This window comes from Nematostella vectensis, chromosome 9 (genome assembly GCF_932526225.1).
Source record: "Nematostella vectensis chromosome 9, jaNemVect1.1, whole genome shotgun sequence".
In the NCBI taxonomy this organism is placed as follows: Eukaryota; Metazoa; Cnidaria; class Anthozoa; order Actiniaria; family Edwardsiidae; genus Nematostella; species Nematostella vectensis.
The window spans coordinates 15391358-15415746 of NC_064042.1; the positions used below are offsets into that span (position 1 = coordinate 15391358).

A 24389-nucleotide genomic window follows, 5' to 3' on the forward strand; every position below is an offset into this window, starting at 1 on the left:
GTTTGCTTCACCAACTGGTTCACAGCAGCCATTGAGTGTACACCCAGTTCAAGGAAAGGAGAGAGCACCTAATCCTACCTGTAAGTTTTGTGGTTTTCAGCACCGTTTCACAAAACCAAGTATTTGTCCTGCCTTAAGAAAGAAATGTAGAAATTGCCAACAAGAGGGACACTTTGCAAAGTTGTGTCCTCTTAAGGGTAAGAAAGAAACACCGGTCAGCACAGTAGAGCAAGAAAACCAGTTTGAGAGTATGGGCCAAGGTGATCGTGGGGGTGATCCACACTTATACTTTGGATCAGTAGAACTTGGGACTGTGTCCAGCCCCAATAGCACAAAGAAGAGCGTGATTACCCTTAGGATTGCACAAAAAGAGGTAAAAGTCAAAGCTGATACAGGTGCAGAGGCCAATGTGATGCCATATCATGTATATAAGGCCATCACTACACAACCGCTACGAAAGATTCATCAGCCTCTTAAAGGATGGCTCGCAGACAAGGCAATTCATCCTGTTGGATGTGTTCGCCTTCCAACCCAGTACAAGAACCGAAAAATAGATCTGCTGTACCTTGTTGTGCATGGAGAGTTTACACCCCTGTTGAGTTGTGAAGCCTGCCTAGACTTAGAGGTGCTCAAGTTTATGAATCTTGACCTGATAGACACACCAGAAAGACTGGCTGAGGAGACCACACAAGGGAATGGCAACAAGCCGAATGCAGAATTGTTGGTAGAAGATCCGGTTCTATCCCAGTACCAAGATTGTTTTAGTAACAAACCGGGAAGACTGCCAAACAAGGTACACCTAGAGATAGATCCATCAGTGCCTGCAGTAGTCCACCCCCCTAGGAAGATCCCCATATCCCTGCTTGAACCGACAAGAGAAAAACTCCAAGAGATGGAACAAGATGGGATTATCGTTAAAGAAGAAGAGCACACACCGTGGGTGTCTTCAATGTTGGTTGTTGACAAACGAAAAGAGAAGGACAGAGACAACCCACCATCTAAAGACAGTGTCCGTATCTGCATCGATCCCAGGGATCTGAATAAGGCCCTCAAGAGGCCACACTACCCCATGGTCACTGTTGAGCAAGTTGCCAATCGCCTTTCTGGAGCTACAATGTTCACCACACTGGATGCATGCAGTGGATACTGGCAGGTGGAGGTAGATGAGGAAAGCTCGAAACTTCTGACATTCAACACACCTTGGGGACGGTATAGATTTACACGGCTGCCATTTGGAATTTCATCTGCTCCTGAGATATACCAACGAGAGATGGACAGGCTCTTCGCTGGAGTTGCAGTTGAAATAATTGTTGATGATTTTTTAATCCATGGAAAAGATATAAGTGATGTTGATAGGAAGATGATAGCAGTACTTGAAAGAAGCAGAGAGGTGGGCCTGAAATTTAATCCAAAGAAGATCAAGCTTCGAGTTCCAGAAGTAAGCTATGTCGGACATGTGTTCACATCCGAGGGTTTGAAACCAGATCCTGAGAAAGTGCGTGCAATTAGTGAGATGCCACCCCCATCAGACAAAGATGGCGTGCAGCGATTCTTAGGAACAATCAACTACTTGGACAAGTTCATTGAACACAAAGCTGATCTGCAATGCCCAATCTCCCAGCTGACCCAGCAAGTAGCAGTTTTCACCTGGGAGAAGCCTCAACAAGAGGCATTCGAGAAGCTCAAAGCTGTGATCACCCATGCACCAGTGTTGGCCTATTTTGACAATCACAAACAGACCATTCTGAATGTAGATGCGAGTAGCACTGGCCTTGGTGCAGTCATCATCCAAGAGGGTAAGCCGATTGCCTTTGGTTCAAAGACTTTGTCTCCTTGTGAGCAGAGATATGCTAACATTGAAAGAGAGTTGTTAGCTATACTATGGGGAGCAGACAAGTTCCACACGTATGTATATGGCAGGCGAGTGATTGTAGAAACTGATTACAAACCATTGGAGGCAATTTTTAGGAAGCCCCTAAATGAATGCCCACCACGATTGCAGAGAATGCTTCTGAAGCTAACCAAGTATGATTTGGATGTGAGATATGTCCCAGGCAAGAAACAAATCATCTCTGATTGTTTGAGTAGAGCCCCACTCACTGACACTACGCCAGTAAGTGAACCAGAGGATGTGATTGGAATCAATCTGATTGAAAATCTGGGAATTGAGAATTCCACATTAAAGAAATTCAGAGATGCATCAAGTAACGATGAAACCTCAAGAGTAGTAATGGAATATGTCCTAGAGGGTTGGCCAGAAGACAAGGATCAGGTTGACGAACTGGCAAGAGAATACTGGAATTACAAGGAAGAGCTTAGTGTTGAAGATGGTTTGCTGTTCAAATCTGATAGAATTGTAGTACCAAGATCCATGAGAGCTGAAGTACTTGAAGATATACATGGAGCACACATGGGTGAGAGTAAGAGTCTGAGTTTGGCAAGAGACTATGTCTTTTGGCCCTCCATGACTGCCCATATTAAGGACCGAGTACGTTCATGTCAGATTTGTAATGCATTCCGCAACCAACAGCAGAAAGAAACCCTACATCCACATGACCTTCCAGGTCTACCATGGCAGGTTGTTGGAACTGACCTTTTTGAATTTGCTGGCCATTCCTACTTGATTGTGGTTGATTTCTATTCGAAGTATTTTGAAGTTGAACTACTTCGGCAGTCCACTGCCATGTGTGTTGTCAACACCTTGAAGCAAATCTTTGCAAGATTTGGCATTCCAGCCAAAGTGATCAGCGACAATGGCCCACAATATAGTAACACCCGCAATATTTTCAGTACTACCCATGAGTTTAAGCAGTTTGCAGAAGCTTGGGGATTCCAGCATGTAACCAGCTCACCCGAGTATCCCCAGTCCAATGGTGCTGCGGAAAGAGCTGTCCAGACTGCAAAGCGAATCTTTAAGAAAGCAGCAGCAGAGAATAAAGACCCATTTGAAGGTTTATTAAAGTACAGAAATACACCTTTTGACGACATAGGTGTCTCACCTGCCCAACTACTCATGAGTAGGCGTACACGTTCAACACTACCTACCCATCGACGTTTGTTGGTACCTCACCCAGTAGACCCTCACAGAGTGGTAAAGGCATTAGCCCATCGACAAGCAAGTTCACGGATGAGCTATGATCAACACAGCCGGGACCTTCCCCCTTTGGAAGTTGGGGACAAAGTTAGAGTTCGTGTAAACAAAGATAAAGAATGGTGTAAAGCAGAAGTCCTGCCAAGGTCATATGTAGTTGAAGATGAGAAAGGACGTGTATTTCGAAGAAATCGAAGGCACATCATTTCTGTCCCGAAGGACACACCCATGAATCCGAAGATGCCAGTGGCTCCCACATACATGAGTCCTCAACCTCAAGTGGTCGCTAGGAAAGCGCAGATCAATGAACCGCCAAGTCCATTGAAAGTACAGGAAGATCAGAGAGAAACCGAAGCACATTAACCCATCAGAACAAGAGCTGGTCGTGAAGTGAAGAAGCCACAAAGACTTATTGAACAATGTTAAGAACATTTTTTGGGTTTTCTTTGAACATTTATTGAAGTTTTGAAAGGGGGGAGATGTTGTAATATGTATATTGCCCTCCTTGGGTTCCCTGTGGCCCCTGATGTTTGATTGGGACCCCCCGTAGGGGCTGGTTCCTCGTTGAAGTTCGGAGTTAGTTGTAATTTAGATTTTGAGAAATATTAGTTGAATTAAACCACAAATTGAAAGCATAATCGTGAGGATCTGAACTTATAACAATACTGATGATCATGATCGTTATCATCATCATATCACTCCTAATCATGTCTATATGATACTGATGATCATGATCATTATCATCATCTTCATATCACTCCCAATCATGTCTATATGATACTGATGATCATGATCGTTACCATCATCATATCACTCCTAATCATGTCTATATGATACTGATTATGGTCGTTATCATCATCATATCACTCCTAATCATGTCTATATGATACTGATGATCATGATCGTTATCATCATCATATCACTCCTAATCATGTCTATATGATACTGATGATCATGATCATTATCATCATCTTCATATCACTCCCAATCATGTCTATATGATACTGATGATCATGATCGTTACCATCATCATATCACTCCTAATCATGTCTATATGATACTGATTATGGTCGTTATCATCATCATATCACTCCTAATCATGTCTATATGATACTGATGATCATGATCATTATCATCATCATATCACTCCTAATCATGTCTATATGATACTGATGATCATGATCATTACCATCATCATATCACTCCTAATCATGTCTATATGATACTGATTATGGTCGTTATCATCATCATATCACTCCTAATCATGTCTATATGATACTGATGATCATGATCATTATCATCATCATATCACTCCTAATCATGTCTATATGATACTGATGATCATGATCATTATCATCATTATATCACTCCTAATCATGTCTATATGATACTGATCATGATCGTTATCATCTTCATATCACTCCTAATCATGTCTATATGATACTGATGATCATGATCATTATCATCATCATATCACTCCTAATCATGTCTATATGATACTGATCATGATCGTTATCATCATCATATCACTCCTAATCATGTCTATATGATACTGATCATGATCGTTATCATCATCATATCACTCCTAATCATGTCTATATTATACTGATGATCATGATCGTTATCATCTTCATATCACTCCTAATCATGTCTATATGATACTGATGATCATGATCGTTATCATCATCATATCACTCCTAATCATGTCTATATGATACTGATGATCATGATCATTATCATCATCATATCACTCCTAATCATGTCTATATGATACTGATCATGATCGTTATCATCATCATATCACTCCTAATCATGTCTATATGATACTGATGATCATGATCATTATCATCGTCATATCACTCCTAATCATGTCTATATGATACTGATGATCATGATCGTTATCATCATCATATCACTCCTAATCATGTCTATATGATACTGATGATCATGATCATTATCATCATCATATCACTCCTAATCATGTCTATATGATACTGATCATGATCGTTATCATCATCATATCACTCCTAATCATGTCTATATGATACTGATCATGATCGTTATCATCATCATATCACTCCTAATCATGTCTATATTATACTGATGATCATGATCGTTATCATCTTCATATCACTCCTAATCATGTCTATATGATACTGATGATCATGATCGTTATCATCATCATATCACTCCTAATCATGTCTATATGATACTGATGATCATGATCATTATCATCATCATATCACTCCTAATCATGTCTATATGATACTGATCATGATCGTTATCATCATCATATCACTCCTAATCATGTCTATATGATACTGATGATCATGATCATTATCATCGTCATATCACTCCTAATCATGTCTATACGATACTGATGATCATGATCATTATCATCATCATATCACTCCTAATCATGTCTATATGATACTGATTATGGTCGTTATCATCATCATATCACTCCTAATCATGTCTATATTATACTGATGATCATGATCATTATCATCTTCATATCACTCCTAATCATGTCTATATGATACTGATGATCATGATCATTACCATCATCATATCACTCCCAATCATGTCTATATGATACTGATGATCATGATCATTATCATCATCTTATCACTCCTAATCATGTCTATATGATACTGATGATCATGATCGTTATCATCATCATATCACTCCTAATCATGTCTATACGATACTGATGATCATGATCGTTACCATCATCATATCACTCCTAATCATGTCTATACGATACTGATGATCATGATCGTTATCATCATCATATCACTCCTAATCATGTCTATATGATACTAATGATCATGATCGTTATCAACATCAGCCCTGAAGTATACTATGCTGCGGAAGTTGAAGAAATCTTAGTAGAATACACGAATCCGTAGCCAATAAACAGCCTTCCTTTTAAGCTTAACACTCTATAATACATACCCATAATATCACTATATTTTCGACGCCCACTAAAAGCTGTTTGTTTTGTCAGTTTGTCAGCGATGGAAGTAAAAACCCCGGCGTGGACTATTCTTTCTACTCCCCCTCCCCATCTAAGGTGACCGCTGATGACGTTGAGTGGACCGAGGGCTCATGGAGCACGTGTACAGAGCCATGCGCAACGGGTGAGTGCGTGTATAGTAGTAAGGCGGGGACCGAATAAGGCTTATTTTCGGTGGCTGATGAAAACTTTTAATCAATCCTGAGGGCTACAATGGTTTGCATAAATTTTTCAGTAAACCAAAAACTGGACAGCTAGGGCTTTTTGTTTCTACTCATAAATTTTTCAGGATATCAAAGCCGTACAGTGGAATGTCGGAGGACAGACGACAAGACGTGGGTGAGCGATGATGTGTGCAAACTGAAGTCTGGTAAACCTGACACGGAGCGAAAGTGCAATGAGCAGCCCTGTGCGAGCAAGTAAGAATCAGATAGACTAGTAGTGGCGCGGGAGGCGGAGTTTTGGGGCAAAGAGTGGTTAAACAGTGGTTATATAGGAGCGTGAAGTATCGGATGGCTAGTAACTAGCTAATAACTAATATAAGTCATGGGTTTCTCTTATTACTTTATCATCAATTTAGGTGTACGTTTGGTTACTCTTTCTCAGACATTTATTAACTTTGGAGTATTGTTCTCATTGTTTTTGTTTGTTTGCTTGTTGTTTTTTTTTTACGGTGACGCAATTATCTCAGCTAGTAGTAAAATCGTTAAATGAAAATCAACCCTCTCTGGAAAAAGGTTTCCTATTTTTCCTAATTGACAGGTGGCACGAGACCGGCTGGCGACCGTGCTCGAAGACTTGTGGGAAGGGTAGCCAGCAGCGTCACGTGGTCTGTCGCAGAAAGGTCGCCATAGCAACGTACGAAACAAGACCGGACGAGGAATGTAAAGAAGACGATAAGCCACAGCTGTCGCAGCTTATGCGCCCGTGCAACGAACTTGACTGTCCAGCGGAGTGGGTGCCGTCCTCATGGTCAGAGGTGTGTAGATAATAGGGAACCTATCTAAACACGTTTCTGAACAACGGATGGCAACCGTCGTTCAGAAACGTGTTTGTTTATGTTCCCTAATAAAAAGGTAATAAACACTGTGGGCCAGAGATAATTCGAGTCAGTTAATCAGACGACAAACCTGGGAAACCCACCCTTCTCCCCCTCCCTCCTGCTCACTGTGTGTTTGGTACCGTTCTAGTGTTCTGCCACATGCGGGCCGGATGGCGTGACGGTTCGCACTCTCTCGTGTAAGAGACTCAACCAAAATGGAGTCTACGAGCCAGTCCACAAGATCCAGTGTAAGCACGCAGTTCAACCATCGACACAAGAAGCTTGCAACCAAGACGTCAACTGCCCGAGTAAGTTTAAGTACAGGGAGGGGCGCTATTTCTCATGTTTTGTCACGAGGGGCCAAGCTACAGTCATAAATTGTTATTTTATCTCATGGCCTTTGAAGGATTTCGACTCAAATGGTGTCACACCATCCACCCTCCTGATAGCTATGGTCCTACAAACAGCAGGGAGTCTTTGATTCCGTGTGCCCCCTTCTCTAATCCTGCCTTTACATCCACCGGGCTGTGGCCCTTCCTCGTCTCTAATGCGCACTCTTTCTCGTATCAGTGGCTCTAATTACTGCTAACGGCAAGAAGTTCGTCCCCATTGGCTGCTATCGCGACTATAGTGGGTACCACGCAATACCCCGGATGGTGGCAAACCTGAGAAACAAGATTGACTGGTACGTGCGCGCGCATCTTGAAGCGATAACAGCCGCTAGACGTCATGCTAAACGTGATCAAATTACTGTTTTTCACAATCATCTCGTTTGTCGAAGTCATTTGTCTCTGAATCGGTGTCTCATCACTGACGTGATAATTATGAGAATGTTTATTTGTTATATAATCTACATGGTAAAGTTATTACAAGGTTACGATATGTATAATAGCTCTCAGAATGAAAAAAAAAACCGTCAAGTAAAAAGCTAGAAAACAATCCCTGATGCTAGAGGGCTACCTGAATTTTTTTTTTTGTAGGTATGAAATGAAGAAGACGGTTGAAAATTGTGCCGAGAAAGTGCAGAAAAAGAACTCGACTTACACTGTCTTTGGTATCCAGGTATGAAAGGTTTCCTTCAAGGCTCACTTCTTGTTTTTAAGGGGTTTTCTAAGTCAACTACATTACATCACCTTCTAGTATAGTGTACAGATAACACCAGCATGTCAATAACGCTGGCAATTTTTGCCAGGCACACCGGTGGTATAATCCTAGGACTGGGAAAAAACATATAAAAATTATAACAGATCAACGGAGAACTCTTCCGGCTTTTTTACTTCACATTTAATTGGTGTAAAACCTTGTCCCTTTAAACACAGTTGGTTTTGAGTGGGTGGCATGGTTCACATTGGTTCGGCTAGATTTCCAATATGTGACCAATGTGAAGGAAATCCTAGATTTTTCACTTATAATGATCGATGTCTTTTTCAGTTCTACGGTGAGTGCTGGTCCGGTGATGGTGCGGACGAAACATACGCAGAGTACGGGTCATCCAAGAACTGTTGGCAGGGTGTGGGAGGGCCACACACCAACTTCGTCTACACCTTCGTGTGATGAGGTGAGTAAAAGCTTTGTCTTTACCTTTGTGTGATGAGGTGAATACAAGCTTGGTCTATACCTTCGTGTGATGAGGTGAGTACAAGCTTGGTCTACACTTTAGTGTGATAAGGTGAGTACAAACTTGGTTTACACCTTCGTGTGATGAGGTGAGTACAAACTTGGTTTACACCTTCGTGTGATAAGGTGAGTACAAGCTTGGTCTACACCTTCGTGTGATAAGGTGAGTACAAGCTTGGTCTATACCTTCGTGTGATGAGGTGAGTACAAACTTGGTCTACACTTTCATGTGATGAGGTGAGTACAAGCTTTGGTCTACACTTTCGTGAGATGAGATGAGAACAAGCTTTGGTCTACACTTTCGTGTGATAAGGTGAGTATAAACTTGGTTTACACCTTCCTGTGATAAGGTGAGTTCAAACTTGGTCTACACTTTAGTGTGATTTCGCCTATACTTTAGCGATGAGCTAAGCGTAGGTACCCCCTATTTTCCCTATGCTCATTGGATTATTATAATTTTGTTTTTGTTATAGTGAGGACATGAGTACGAGCGCAATGGATCACGGGGCATTAGATGACTCCTAAAAAATCATGATGATTGCTCGAGACAATTTATTTAAAAATGTTTACCGCTATTTAAATCGCAGGGAAAACAGATAATTAGTGATAACAGTGAACTTATGAATACAAATTGAGCATCAATCAATGGTTTGATTAAAATTCAGAGAAACAGATTAAGCTGGTCAATTACAAATGTCTCCACCCCACATCCCCACCCATCCCACCTAAATATATAAACCAACCCTCCCGTATCCGTGTCAATAAAAATGATGCTCTGTGTCTGTATGTAACACAAAACACTGACGATACACACGCAATGGCAAAAATGGTCGCATGAACGTCCTGTTGCTGGATGATCAACCATATTGGTCAGCAATATATCCAAACCAGCTGTAACCGGTTGAGCGTCGACTCTTTTCGAAGTGTCGAGAGCACCCTTCGAGTATACAGCTATTTCAATAAACGTACTCCAAACTAGGATTTTTCCCTAACATTTAAGTGCACCCTAGCCCGTTTAGCTCTCAAGCTATTCTAGGGTGCCCGCACCGAAGTATTGTCCCCCCTTGGTATGCAACTCTAGGTTTTTTTTTTCTTTTTTTCTCTCCTCTCCCTATCAATAAATATATGAATATAAAAAAAAAAAAACAACCTATGTAACACTTAATTTTGTGTGCAAATAAAAGATGTTTGTTGTAATATATGTCGTTCCCTTTACCACCGCCACGAACTTCGTTGAACGCTATCAAAATGGCAGTAGAGTCTGATTTTCTAAATATATATCTGCGCTTCCTTAAACAAGGAAGTAAGAGCACCTTTCCCGTAAGAGGTGTTAAACGGAGACTCCGTAGTTGCACATATCTGCGCAGGCGCTAAATATGGCGGTCACGTTTTTGCTTGCTCTGCGATTATTATATCTAGTGGTTTTCAGCAACCTTACTACCCAACCTAATAATGGAATCTCACCCTATCTGCGGCTCCCTCGTCGACAAGACTACAAATCTTCGAGCTATCATGTATATTTCCAGAGAGAATTCACTCTCTTAGGCGGTCAAGCTCTTGTACCTAAACATCGATCTCTCACACCATCTGGACATTCCAGATCAAAGATTTCTATTGAAAAATGGTCTAAGCATGGCTTTACATCTTTGGTAGTACCGGGGCATGATCCACCGACCGACATTACCGTTTTTGTTGATGTCTCTTCTAACCCCGGTCCCGATCAACTGGACCCTAGGAGTACATCTTTGGCGGGAAATTTGCATATTCGCCAAACCAACCATTCCAGCACAACACCACTCTCTTATTCAAGAAGTCAACTTAAGCGACTACGTGGATTTGCAGACAGAAGCGTACTGACCTCCGAGCTTATCAACACCCTGAAATCGAACAATCTCTTCCGCTTCCTTGGCAAAAAGGCCGGTAAGAGATAAAAAAGTAGCGAAATTTCGCTATCGTCCGAATCCCTTGTTTTGCTCAGTATGCAAATGTCACATCCGAAACGGGAAGAAACGCCCCACGCCTGGCTGACCGCGTACAAAGCCCTTTAGCACAGCAACAATTATCATTATCCACCCTTGATCGCCCTCTCGAACATGAGCCCATTGACGATTTGCATGACGATGTAAACAGTCCTACAGAACCGGCAACAGAGCTACGGTCTGTAAATTCGTGTCGCCCGGTAATTCCATCGCTGATCGTCTGCAACGCTCGCTCACTACTAATAAAGTGGATGAACTGGAATGCGTCGCGGTACAAAACTCTGCCTGCGTTCTATGCATTACGGAAACCTGGTTTTCCGACCAAATATCAGATGCCTCAGTCGCAATTTCTGGGTATAATTTAATACGGAACGATCGTTCGAGTCACGCTGGTGGAGTTGCGGCGTACGTTCACTCATCTATTCCTTATAAGAGATTGGCCAATCTCGATCTCGTCGGTCCTTTCACCGAAACCTTTTGGTTTCAACTCCGCCCGCGGCGTTTACCGAGACCAATTACATCCCTTCTGATCGGAGTTATCTACCACCCTCCACAAGCTACCGCCGAGGACAACGGCAACTTGTATAATTATGTACAGAGCGTCGTCGATGATTATCAGGCCAGCCATCTAGTCTAGACCTGGGACCCTCTTTGCGCTCGACATTCTGGCTCGCGTGAAAAAGGGTTCAGTATTTATTGCATGCGCATGCGCGAACATGTACCAACCAGTGATCTTCAAGGCAAAAGTTGAAATACGAGCGCGCGCAATAACGGACGTGCCTAAGGAGGGTCGATTCCCGTTAGACCTTGTCGAGTGCAGAGCTCCGAAAATCGATCATCGCTAAGTTAAAAAGAATGTTTTGTGCATGTGAAGGAATATCAGCGAACTGCTTGGGATTTGTTTTCTATAAAAACGCGAAAAAATGCGATTGAAAATCAAATTCCAAAAAAGCGCGCGCTCGTTTGAAATGACGTTATTGCCTAAAGCGCGCGCGTGAAAATAACGAAAACGGAAAAGCTCTTTGATTGATATATTTTCCAGACTCTAATTATCATCTGTCCTGTTCTCAGAAAAGATTGACAATCACGTATTTACCCACGACCAAAATCAGCTTATTATTTCTGAAATAAACCCTCTCTCGTCCCTTTCGCAGCCATCTTGAACTAAGCAACCAGGCCACACCGCATATATGCGGTGTACTTTCGCGCATGCGCATGCAATAAATACTGGACCCTCTTTCACGCGAGACAGAATGTCGATCGCAAAGAGAGTCCCAGGTCTGGACTAGCCAGCCATCCTGATAGTTTGGTTTGCGTCACCGGGGATTTTAATTCCAACTCTAAAAAATTTCCCCAGTGGTGTTCAATCGAGCGTGCGGGCTTTCCCAGATAATCAAAGTTTTAACACGTGACACGGGAACTCTTGATTGGTGCTTAACAAATCTACCTAATCAACTGGCGTCCCCCGTACAACTTCCTAAGCTCGGGTCCAGCGACCATTTCTGTGTTTTGATAAGACCGCATATAGACTCAACCAAGGCCATAAAAAAGTCGGTCACAAAGCGCGACACTAGAGACAGCGCGCTGGTTGCTTTTGGTCGTTGGATCACAAGTTTTAGCTGGGACTATCTTTTCACGCTAGAATCTTGCCAGCAGAAGTGGAATTTCATCTATAAAACACTATCTGTCGCTATTAACACATTCCTTCCCTCTAAGGTGTGTCGTATCCATGGAAACGACAAACCGTGGCTGTACTCTGCCATCAAAGCTATGATTTCTAAGAGACAGAAATGCTTGTCGCTGTTCGGAAAAGATTCTCAGCAGTTCCGTTACTGGCGTAACAAAGTCCAAGTGCATATTAAGGACTGCAAACAAAGATTCTACAACGCCAAGGTCGCAACACTTAAACAGTCCAACCCTGGAAGGTGGTGGAGGGAGGTCAAGTCACTGTCAGGGATGTCTCGAAATGACAATCAATGGTTCAACCAGTTAATTGACGGGACTAACATTGTCACCATCCAACAGTTATGTGAAAATATTAACACCTTTTTCACAGGGCTTACGTCTGAGTTCGCCCCCTTGTCTACTAACGACGTCGACGCGATATCTGTCACTGAGATTCCCGACGATCTATTTGTTATCCCGCGGGAAGCTACTGCAGCACTACGTTCCATCAAGCTAAGGAAGGCTCTCGGCCCGGACGGGATCCCCAACAAGGTGTGGTCCCTAGTTGCTTTCGAACTTGCAACTGTTGTCGCCGAGTTGTATAACTCTTCCCTCCGTCAAGGTCGCATACCCTGGCTCTTGAAATGCGCAGCTGTCAACCCTATTCCTAAAGAGCGTCCTGCCTCAGTCATCGAAAACCATATTCGCCCAATCTCTTTGACCTGACAAAAAAGTATTGGAACGGTTTACCTTCGTGCGGCTCCTCCCGCGCATCCTAGTTAATCTGGATCCCAAGCAGTTCGCGGTCGGAGGAAAGTCCACATCACAAGCCGTCTGTTACATTTTACACCTTGTTCTTGACGTCCTTGACAAAGGAGACTGTGCGGCAAGGTTGTTTTTTGCCAATTTTCGCAAAGGGTTCGACTTAATTGACCATCACATCCTCTTGCGTAAATTAGGCGAATTCGATATCCACCAGTCTTTGCTTAGATGGGTGGCGAAATTCCTTCACGGTAGATCTCAGTTCGTGAAAATCGAGTCAGCGGCTTCATCAACACTTGCGCTAAATGGAGGAATACCACAGGGTACCCGGCTCGGCCAAATCCTCTTTGCCGTGATGGTGAACGATCTCGTCACCTCCTGGGCACCTAGGTTAAAGTACGTGGATGATCTGACTGTCGTCGAGATTGTACCAAGGAACTCTCCTTCTGTATTAGATTATATTGTAAGCGATATACACCAGTTTGCTATAAAGAACAACATGTGTCTAAATCCGTCCAAATGTAAGATCATGGACATTGATTTTTTGCAATACCGTGCTTGTACGTGGCGCCCAATCTATGTCGGAGGTACCACGCTAGAATGTGTCAAATCGTTCAAACTTCTCGGTATCGACATCTCTAGCGGCCTCACATGGGATGTCCACTGTGACCACGTTTGCAAAAAGTCAAATCGTAGGCTATATGCCCTGCGCTTACTTAAAAAGTGCGGCGTTAAAGAACTGGACTTAGTCACTGTTTATTGCTCTCTAATACGATCAGTCATAGAGTACTATGCCGCGGTGTACGCTGGCCTGCCTGCGTTTCTTTCAGATGGTCTAGGGCGTATCCAGAAACGAGCGCTTAGAATAATCTTCCCATCCAATAGTTACAATGATGCCCTGAAGAAAGCCGGTCTTGTCTCGCTTAAAAATAGACGGTTTATGCTTTGTCAACAATTCATGAGTTCCCTGTGTAAGGAAAACATTGCCTAGCCACTAGTAGGTCGGTCAAGGGAGTCAACCAGTGCAATCTAAGAAGATCTGCTCCCATGAAACCGAAAATATGCAACACTGATCGCTTGTCAAATTTTGTTACTGTTAAGTATCTTGATAATGTAATGTCGTAATGTTGTAATCGCTTAGCGTGTGTGTGCTAATTACCTGTAATTCAGTTTCTAACTGCGAGGGCTATTTAATAAACAAATCTATCTATCTAAAAAAAATCTGTTGGCAAAGGGCCTGAACGAAATAGCAACGACGACGGCAACCGAATGCAGGGAGAACCCAATAAGCTTTCATACTTTGCACTCAATTTTAAACTATATTAGATAAAATTTAAAACCTAGAATCTTATTTCTAGCATAGCGAACAAGGATAGTCTAGTTTCCAGCGCACACGTTCCCGTCCTCGCTACACCATGAAACTTGGAGTTTCACGTTGTCGTTTAAAGAAAAACGGCTGAAATGTATCCGAGAGAATCCATTTCAGAGTATATTTTACGTCTGGCTCTGAGAATTCTGAACTGTTTTCTGCCGTCGTCTTTCGCGTTGCCGTTGTCGTCCCTATTTTTGTCCCTATTTTTGCAGATACCTTTTACAATTGTACGCGGCACATAGAAAGAAATGCCGCAGTGTCTTAGATTAGATAATGCAAGAAACTGTACCACCCAGATAACTCGCCAGCGAAGGTCTTCACTATAAGACTGCGGCATATTTACTGAAAACCTGTTACAACATATATTACCCATACCGCCTCGCGGTATGGGCGCGTGCGGCAGAGCGCTCCTGGACAACCTTTATTAAAATAGCTATATTCTATAAGGGCCTATGAATGTGCTAAACGGCAAAAACAATAAAGCAAAACTTAAAAATACCCTGGGTGCCTGAGGCTTTCGCGTGGAATTCTGCCACATCAAACTGGCAAACATCCCAACCATCAGCCTTCTCTTCAGAAGCTCTGAAGAATAGTTATTTTACTGAGGACATCGGCGCGGCAATACGTACATAGATGACACAGTTGACAAAACGCCAAGTCTTGTGTTTGCTTGACAAATGCCTTCTACCCTATGTAGGTATCTTAATTTGAAACATTTTAAGTCATGATTTGTTTGTTATTGTTTTTATTTAACGTTGGAAGACTAATAAGGTGATGAAACTCATCTATCAAATTCTATCGAAAATATCGCAATAGATTCCTCAATCAGCCGATGGAAATGGATACTTTTTCATACTTGGTGTTTTGATAGGATGACAAAATGGCGGCTGACAGATATACTTTAAAGAATGTGTGTTGACATATCTGTAGGGTGGGCATAGGACAAAAAGTGAGGAAATCCAGCAGTGTTCAGATCACTTGAGCACCAGTGCTGCGATTCTTAGATGCAAACACGATGGTCAAAAATAACTGCTATTCCTAAGGAGCTGTTTAACGTTTTTTTCGATTCTGCTATCTATTAGGGTATAAATATCGACCAACAGCTATTCCTAAGGGGGTGTATAACGTTTTGTTTTCCGATTCTTCTTCCTCTTAGGGTTAAAAATTCCTTTGACCACACCCAATCTGCTATCTCTTATGGTAAGAATTTCTGTTGACCACACCCAAAGTGCCATCCCTTAGGTTTAAAATCGATTTGCCGACGATCACCTCCGTCTGTTTTTATAGAAGTCCCTCCCCGGGGAAGGTGGGGGGGGGAGGGGGTCTGGACTACCTTGCTATTTGATATATAATGCTGTCTTTATTTCATTCGTATGACAATCTTGTTTTTAATAAAAATCCCTCATTCCAAACTTTGAAATAATCTCGTCTTCCAGCTCCATTTTCCATTCAATTTCTTTCTGGTGGCGGGACGTGAAAAAGCAAAATCGCAGAACCATTATCAGTCCTAAGATCACCGTTAGTAGAACAACCAGCGTGGCGATTATTTCTACGCAATTATCCCTTGTGTTGGTTGAAAAAGTGTCAAGACTTGAATTCTTTTGGACCACGTCTTGTGCCATGTTACCCGTGCTGCAGGTATTGTTCTGTTGTTCTTTGAGCTTATTTCAGTCAACAAATAGTGTAAGATTTGCTTGGGTTCTCATACGATCTCAGAAATACGCACGGTCTGCTTCTTGTAGTCGCTTTACCTATAAATAAAAAGCCATAATGCTATGCTTTGTACTTGTTTGTTCAAAAAAAGATATTCCTAGAAAAAGGAAATTACGATTATTTATTATAAATAGGTCAAATTTACAAACAAAAATAAATTCTCGGCAGTGGAAAACTATCGCATATTCGGTGAGGGATCTTTGAAAGCAACAACCCCTCAAAAAACACACACGAACTCACAAAAATTTCTCTGGGATTTTCGGTAGCTAGATATAACTCAAAAACATACCTCGAGTTCCTTGTGGAGGTAATGCAGCATCACGTGTTTATTCCTGCAGTTCAGAATTAGGGTTTACTTGATAAAAACAGTTTGTTCTGGTTATTTGCAATCAAATGCAGGCGCAGTGTACGAAGTCAGTGGTTTAAATCTCATCCCTTATAAATGTGGACCAGATGCGAGCGACTCGAAGCGCGGTTTAAACCCAAAGTTAAAAGGAGGTTTGTGTGTTTTACTTGAATAATTTGGATTCATTGAACGTTTTGATTTGCATAATTGGTTTCAGCTGGATTCACTTGTAGAACAGAGGTTTACGCACTAATGGATGAACGCTCTCATGAATGCACGGAATTGTAAAAATAATATGATTATCTTATAAAGATCATAGGGCCCTGTAGATCATATGAATCGTCGACATCAGAATTACTAACAAATAAATCAGACTTAGAATTCTACAAATTTATTCAATACTTTATCCACTTGAAGTAGATTAAAACATTTACAAACTATACATTAGAGGGTGAATTACATAAGGCGAAAATTTTGAAAAAAGATTAAAACCCTAAAAATGGATTCTTACGTTAAAAGTTGTGAAGTCTCCCACAACTACAGATCTTCTACTTTCCCTCCCCCTGACGGTACGCCATTGTTCTTGTGTCACGTTGAAGCATCCACCTCAAGCGCTAAGAAAGCTAGGACTTAAGGCCATGTCACACGGGGCAATTTACATGCAACTTGCAATGACATTTTTTTGCATTGGAGGTTTACGCGCCTAACATCCGCTTTTTGCAACTTGCATTGCAATGACATTTTTGTTGCATTGGAGGTTTACGCGCCTAACATCCGCTTTTTGCAACTTGCAATGACATTTTTGTTGCCTTGGAGGTTTACGAGCCTAACATCCGCTTTTTGCAACTTGCAATGCCATTTTTGTTTGCGTTGCAAGAAAAGTAGAACTTGTATCATGGTTATGCAACTCAAAAATTTCTTTATCATTGCATTGCATTGCAAGTTGCTGAAAAAAGTGCCCCGTGCAGTCAATAAGCGATAGACGATGTTTATATATGAGTGCGGTCTAGCGCTGATACACAGATGTCTGTTATTGCAGTTCAACTCTATTTAGCACTGAATACTGCAGAACAATACAGGCTATTGGTCCATCAGACAATTTAGCTGTAGAGCGATTTAACTAGCTGTAATACACTCACGAAATAGCAAAAGATCGGTGTAACATGGCTATTTGGTAAATATACTAAAAGATTATAAATATAAGAGCGTATAACACAGCTTTTTAAAAGCGACATTAAAATGTTATTCGCCATTGCACGATACGCTTCTCTCGTCCGCTCGACTAACCCATCTACTCACAAAAATGATCAACTGGAAATTTCTCCCCACTAAATCATTGACAAATAACATAGATCTCTTATTGCCAATATATGAAAAGCTGGATATAACCGTGAAGAGAATTTTTATCAGATGCTGGAAGTGTATGGGTTGCCTGTGCATCTGGCATCAAGAGAAGTGCGCATACGTGAAGTAAACGATGACGTCATTACCCGCTTGTCACGTGTGCGTGATAATGACGTAATCTGCAATGATAAAATGATCTGCATGGTGCTGAAGCAATCTGTCACGTTGGTCTACTCGTGACGTAATCTCAACAATTGGGAATGCGTGTTGTTGGTGATCCAGCTAATGCGCATGCGTATATGTACGTGTCGTATGCAGATCACGTGTGATTGGGCGTGAGCCTTGCGCAGCACGTGTTCGTGTCACGTGTACTTGCTGATGATGTAATCTGTGCTGGCCCGAAGGTCTGCTATGCGGTCATCGAGTATCCGCTCCAGTTCCCGTTCTCTTCGTCCCTCCTCTGCCATGAAATCGGCCGTGAGCGAGGTGCGGCGTGAACCGAACTGGGGTGTGCCCATCGGCTTCTATACAAACAAAATGAAGGGTAAGTTATGTGTCCCGTCGTTACTCACAAGTAACACAAGTTGGAATTGATAATTTTTCCGAACTACTACTACCACTGGCAACAGTGATTATTAGCGGTAACAACAACGAATCAAGTTCTTTTTAGCGTTCCTCCCCATTCGTTGTTCTTACAATGTTTCAACCCCAAGGATATTCTACTCTCTTGACAAACTGGATCTACATATGCCAACACGTGTTAAGTGGAATGCCATTTATTCAATGCTTCGTTGAGCGTACCTCGCCATCAGAGTGAGCCTGCGGTGCTGTAAGGTCAGCGTAAGTTAGTGCCTCGGTGTCCGTGTAGTCGCTGGCGCTTGTGCGGCTCGTGTTGACGGGACGGCGAGGTGTGTACTCGGGCAGCACCTTGGTACCCTCGGGGAGACCGCTATACTTGACACCTGTCAAGAGACCGTACGTAAGTACTAGACCGCTATACTTGACACCTGTGAAGAGACCGTACGTAAGTACTAGACCGCTATACTTGACACCTGTAAAGAGACCGTACGTAAGTACTAGACCGCTATACTTGACACCTGTCAAGAGACCGTACGTAAGTACTAGACCGCTATACTTGACACCTGTCAAGAGACCGTACGTAAATACTAGACCGCTATACTAGACACCTGTAAAGGGACCGTACGTAAATACTAGACCGCTATACTTGACACCTGTAAAGAGACCGTACGTAAGTACTAGACCGCTATACTTGACACCTGTCAAAAAACCGTACGTAAGTACTAGACCGCTATACTTGACACCTGTAAAGGGACCGTACGTAAGTACTAGACCGCTATACTTGACACCTGTCAAGAGATAGTACGCAAGTACTAGACCGCTATACTTGACACCTGTCAAGAGACCGTACGTAAGTACTAGACCGCTATACTTGACACCTGTCAAGAGACCGTACGTAAGTACTAGACCGCTATACTTGACACCTGTCAAGAGACCGTACGTAAGTACTAGACCGCTATACTTGACACCTGTAAAGAGACCGTACGTAAGTACTAGACCGCTATACTTGACACCTGTCAAGAGACCGTACGTAAGTACTAGACCGCTATACTTGACACCTGTAAAGAGACCGTACGTAAGTACTAGACCGCTATACTTGACACCTGTCAAGAGACCGTACGTAAGTACTAGACCGCTATACTTGGCACCTGTCAAGAGACCGTACGTAAGTACTAGACCGCTATACTTGACACCTGTAAAGAGACCGTACGTAAGTACTAGACCGCTATACTTGACACCTGTCAAGAGACCGTACGTAAGTACTAGACCGCTATTCTTGAGACCTGTCAAGAGACCGTACCTAAGTACTAGACCGCTATACTTGACACCTGTAAAGAGACCGTACGTAAGTACTAGACCGCTATTTTTTACACCTGTCAAGGGGCCGTGCGTAAAGGTCGTGACTAAACTACAGAAAAATACGAGTAACATACAAGTGACATACGAGTGACACAAGAGTAACATACGAGTGACACAAGAATGACATACGTATTGAATGTATTAGGGTGGGTGGGGAGGACACTAATTACTGTACACGTACAAAAGTAGGGTGTACTAAAATTTAGACTCTAGAGTATGTGCCTGGGTGTTAAAGCAATAACAACATCAACAATAATAATATCAATGATAATAATACATAGTCCTGGTGCGACAAAAAATTAACTAAACATATATTCCTTCCCCCTTACCGCTATTTCCATCGATCGGTGTACACACTGAATGCTACAAAAGTTTACAATCATGCATTGTTAAGTAAGCAGTGTTCCCAGCGCTACTTATATGTTGAAAGGAACACCACTCTCGTCGTTTCTATCGTCAACGCCTATCTTCCTGCTATAGCGTCTTAGTAATAAACCCCCGCAAGGCATTACGGACAGGGTGGGTGTTCCAAAGTACCTGTGTTGAGCGATGCTCGCTGGATGTTCTTCAAGCTCTCGTTTTCGTTTTGTAGGTAATGCATCTGTGTCTCGTACTTCCGGATAGTGGCCTCGAGCCTGCTCTCCAGGGCTGCTATCTTCCGGTCAGCGTCCGTCTTCATCTCGCTATGTCTCCTGGGGAGATAACGAAAACGACAAAGAAAAACATATGAGAGAAACTTTGCAATAAACAACCAAAAGCTCGCAACCAAAACATATTATTTACTTTTTCATTAAGTTTTTTTTCATTTTTTTAAATGTTTATTAATGTTAATGAGCAAATATCATTGACAAAGGGTAGTAGATCCTTCATATATGGTTCACTATAATAATGGTAAGGGTTGGACACTATAGTGAACCATATATGAATGACCCTCCCGAAGAACCGCCTATTTGACAGTGCCGACATTTGAGGAGGCTGATCGCAAGACAGTACTTGAGGTGACACGAGAAAAGACGCCATGATGTACTGCATACTGCCGATCTCTACGGAATTCTCATCTACTTCTTAGAGGTCTTTCAGTAAATACTATGAGCTCTCGTTTGACGAATGGTATTCGCAGGCAAACGTAATTACTGTCGAATTAGAGTACCACAAGAGAAAAGCCGAGTTCTGGCCCTCGTTCTGGATGGTATGGATATCAATTCAAAGAGGCGACATGACGACGCAGTGAAGTTAGGGGATTTAATACTCTGAAAACAGGATTTGAAAGAGAGAAAATCCAGCTTACAGAGCGAGCGAACACTCCTGGTGTGACCCTTATTACATGCCCCTTGCTGTCACTTTCTGCTAGCTCTGATAGAAGGGTTCCTGGTGTTAACCTTATTGCATACCCCTTGCTGTCACTTTCTGCTAGCTCTGATAGAAGGGTTCCTGGTGTTCACCTCATTACATGCCCCTTGCTGTCACCTGCTAGCTCTGATAGAAGAGTTCTTGGTGTTAATCTTATTACATGTCCCTTGCTGTCACTTTCTGCTAGCTCTGATAGAAGGGTTCCTGGTGTTAACCTTATTGCATGCCCCTTCCTGTCACTTTCTGCTAGCTCTAATAGAAGGGTTCTTGGTGTTAACCTTATTACATGCCCCTTGCTGTCACCTTCTGCTAGCTCTGATAGAAGGGTTCCTGGTGTTAACCTTATTGCATGCCCCTTGCTGTCACTTTCTGCTAGCTCTGATAGAAGGGTTCTTGGTGTTAACCTTATTGCATGCCCCTTGCTGTCACTTTCTGCTAGCTCTGATAGAAGGGTTCTTGGTGTTAACCTTATTACATGCCCCTTGCTGTCACTTTCTGCTAGTTCTGATAGAAGGGTTCTTGGTGTTAACCTTATTACATGCCCCTTGCTGTCACCTGCTAGCTCTGATAGAAGGGTTCTTGGTGTTAACCTTATTGCATGTCCCTTGCTGTCACTTTCTGCTAGCTCTGATAGAAGGGTTCCTGGTGTTAACCTTATTACATGTCCCTTGCTGTCACTTTCTGCTAGCACTGATAGAAGGGTTCCTGGTGTTAACCTTATTACATGTCCCTTGCTGTCACCTGCTAGCTCTGATAGAAGGGTTCTTGGTGTTAACCTTATTACATGCCCCTTGCTGTCACTTTCGAGCTCTGATAGAAGGGTTCTTGGTGTTAACCGTATTACATGCCCCTTGCTGTCACTTTCTGCTAGCTCTGATAGAAGGGTTCTTGGTGTTAACCTTATTGCATGCCTCTTGCTGTCACCTGCTAGTTCTGATAGAAGGGTTCCTGGTGTTAACCTTATTACATGCCCCTTGCTGTCACTTTCTGCTAGCTCTGATAGAAGGGTTCCTGGTGTTAACCTTATTACATGCCCCTTGCTGTCACTTTCTGCTAGCTCTGATAGAAGGGTTCTTCGTGTTAACCTTATTACATGCCCCTTGCTGTCACTTTCTGCTAGCTCTGCTAGAAGGGTTCTTGGTGATAACCTTATTACATGCCCCTTGCTGTCACTTTCGAGCTCTGATAGAAGGGTTCCTGGTGTTAACCTTATTAAATGCCCCTTGCTGTCACCTGCTAGCTCTGATAGAAGGGTTCTTGGTGTGACCCTTATTACATGCCCCTTGCTGTCACTTTCTGCTAGTTCTGATAGAAGGGTTCTTGGTGTTAACCTTATTACATGCCCCTTGCTGTCACTTTCTGCCAGCTCTGATAGAAGGGTTCTTGGTGTTAACCTTATTGCATGCCCCTTGCTGTCACTTTCTGCTAGCTCTGATAGAAGGGTTCTTGGTGTTAACCTTATTACATGCCCCTTGCTGTCACCTTCTGCTAGCTCTGCTAGAAGGGTTCTTGGTGTTAACCTTATTACATGCCCCTTGCTGTCTCCTGCTAGCTCTGATAGAAGGGTTCTTCGTGTTAACCTTATTACATGCCCCTTGCTGTCACCTGCTAGCTCTGATAGAAGGGTTCCTGGTGTTAACCTTATTACATGCCCCTTGCTGTCACTTTCTGCTAGCTCTGATAGAAGGGTTCTTGGTGTTAACCTTATTACATGCCCCTTGCTGTCACTTTCTGCTAGCTCTGATAGAAGGGTTCTTCGTGTTAACCTTATTACATGCCCCTTGCTGTCACCTGCTAGTTCTGATAGAAGGGTTCTTGGTGTTAACCTTATTACATGCCCCTTGCTGTCACTTTCTGCCAGCTCTGATAGAAGGGTTCTTGGTGTTAACCTTATTGCATGCCCCTTGCTGTCACCTTCTGCCAGCTCTGATAGAAGGGTTCTTGGTGTTAACCTTATTACATGCCCCTTGCTGTCACCTTCTGCTAGCTCTGCTAGAAGGGTTCTTGGTGTTAACCTTATTACATGCCCCTTGCTGTCTCCTGCTAGCTCTGATAGAAGGGCTCTTCGTGTTAACCTTATTACATGCCCCTTGCTGTCACCTGCTAGCTCTGATAGAAGGGTTCCTGGTGTTAACCTTATTACATGCCCCTTGCTGTCACTTTCTGCTAGCTCTGATAGAAGGGTTCTTGGTGTTAACCTTATTACATGCCCCTTGCTGTCACTTTCTGCTAGCTCTGATAGAAGGGTTCTTCGTGTTAACCTTATTACATGCCCCTTGCTGTCACCTGCTAGTTCTGATAGAAGGGTTCTTGGTGTTAACCTTATTACATGCCCCTTGCTGTCACTTTCTGCTAGCTCTGATAGAAGGGTTCCTGGTGTTAACCTTATTACATGCCCCTTGCTGTCACCTTCTGCTAGCTCTGATAGAAGGGTTCTTGGTGTTAACCTTATTGCATGTCCCTTGCTGTCACCTTCTGCTAGCTCTGCTAGAAGGGTTCTTGGTGATAACCTTATTACATGCCCCTTGCTGTCACTTTCGAGCTCTGATAGAAGGGTTCCTGGTGTTAACCTTATTAAATGCCCCTTGCTGTCACCTGCTAGCTCTGATAGAAGGGTTCTTGGTGTGACCCTTATTACATGCCCCTTGCTGTCACTTTCTGCTAGTTCTGATAGAAGGGTTCTTGGTGTTAACCTTATTACATGCCCCTTGCTGTCACTTTCTGCCAGCTCTGATAGAAGGGTTCTTGGTGTTAACCTTATTGCATGCCCCTTGCTGTCACTTTCTGCTAGCTCTGATAGAAGGGTTCTTGGTGTTAACCTTATTACATGCCCCTTGCTGTCACCTTCTGCTAGCTCTGCTAGAAGGGTTCTTGGTGTTAACCTTATTACATGCCCCTTGCTGTCTCCTGCTAGCTCTGATAGAAGGGTTCTTCGTGTTAACCTTATTACATGCCCCTTGCTGTCACCTGCTAGCTCTGATAGAAGGGTTCCTGGTGTTAACCTTATTACATGCCCCTTGCTGTCACTTTCTGCTAGCTCTGATAGAAGGGTTCTTGGTGTTAACCTTATTACATGCCCCTTGCTGTCACTTTCTGCTAGCTCTGATAGAAGGGTTCTTCGTGTTAACCTTATTACATGCCCCTTGCTGTC

At 42.8% G+C, this 24389-nt stretch overlaps 3 protein-coding genes and 1 long non-coding RNA gene across 6 annotated transcripts in view; 2 read left to right on the plus strand and 2 right to left on the minus strand.

The window, feature by feature from the left end:
* Positions 1–9443, plus strand: part of LOC5506605 (A disintegrin and metalloproteinase with thrombospondin motifs 1) — a 33300-nt gene extending 23857 nt beyond the window's left edge. For both annotated transcript variants that reach the window (XM_048732626.1, XM_048732627.1), the window contains 8 exons: positions 6102–6234; positions 6400–6529; positions 6873–7089; positions 7301–7460; positions 7723–7837; positions 8133–8214; positions 8584–8710; positions 9243–9443. In XM_048732626.1, the coding sequence (XP_048588583.1) occupies positions 6102–6234; positions 6400–6529; positions 6873–7089; positions 7301–7460; positions 7723–7837; positions 8133–8214; positions 8584–8706 (960 nt within the window). In that variant the 3' untranslated portion in view covers positions 8707–8710; positions 9243–9443. The remainder of the gene's footprint in view (positions 1–6101; positions 6235–6399; positions 6530–6872; positions 7090–7300; positions 7461–7722; positions 7838–8132; positions 8215–8583; positions 8711–9242) is intronic.
* A 3075-nt stretch (positions 9444–12518) lies between these two features.
* On the plus strand, positions 12519–13139 carry LOC125572426. Its single transcript, XM_048732929.1, has one exon. The coding sequence runs from the start codon at positions 12519–12521 to the stop codon at positions 13137–13139; it is 621 nt and encodes a 206-aa protein (XP_048588886.1).
* A 2748-nt stretch (positions 13140–15887) lies between these two features.
* Positions 15888–16871, minus strand: LOC116614236. The gene is made up of 2 exons (XR_004294430.2): positions 16550–16871; positions 15888–16298 (listed from the first exon to the last, which is right to left on the minus strand). It is a non-coding gene; the product is annotated as an uncharacterized LOC116614236 (long non-coding RNA).
* Positions 16872–16981: 110 nt separating this feature from the next.
* LOC116614235 (centrosomal protein of 63 kDa) overlaps positions 16982–24389 on the minus strand; it is a 29085-nt gene continuing 21677 nt past the window's right edge. For both annotated transcript variants that reach the window (XM_048732185.1, XM_048732184.1), the window contains 3 exons: positions 20426–20580; positions 18752–18912; positions 16982–18474 (listed from right to left, as the gene is read on the minus strand). In XM_048732185.1, the coding sequence (XP_048588142.1) occupies positions 18313–18474; positions 18752–18912; positions 20426–20580 (478 nt within the window). In that variant the 3' untranslated portion in view covers positions 16982–18312. The remainder of the gene's footprint in view (positions 18475–18751; positions 18913–20425; positions 20581–24389) is intronic.

Coding starts and splice junctions, on each gene's coding strand:
- LOC125572426 (XM_048732929.1), top strand. CDS start 12,519: ATGATTTCTAAGAGACAGAAATGCTTGTCGCTGTTCGGAAAAGATTCT.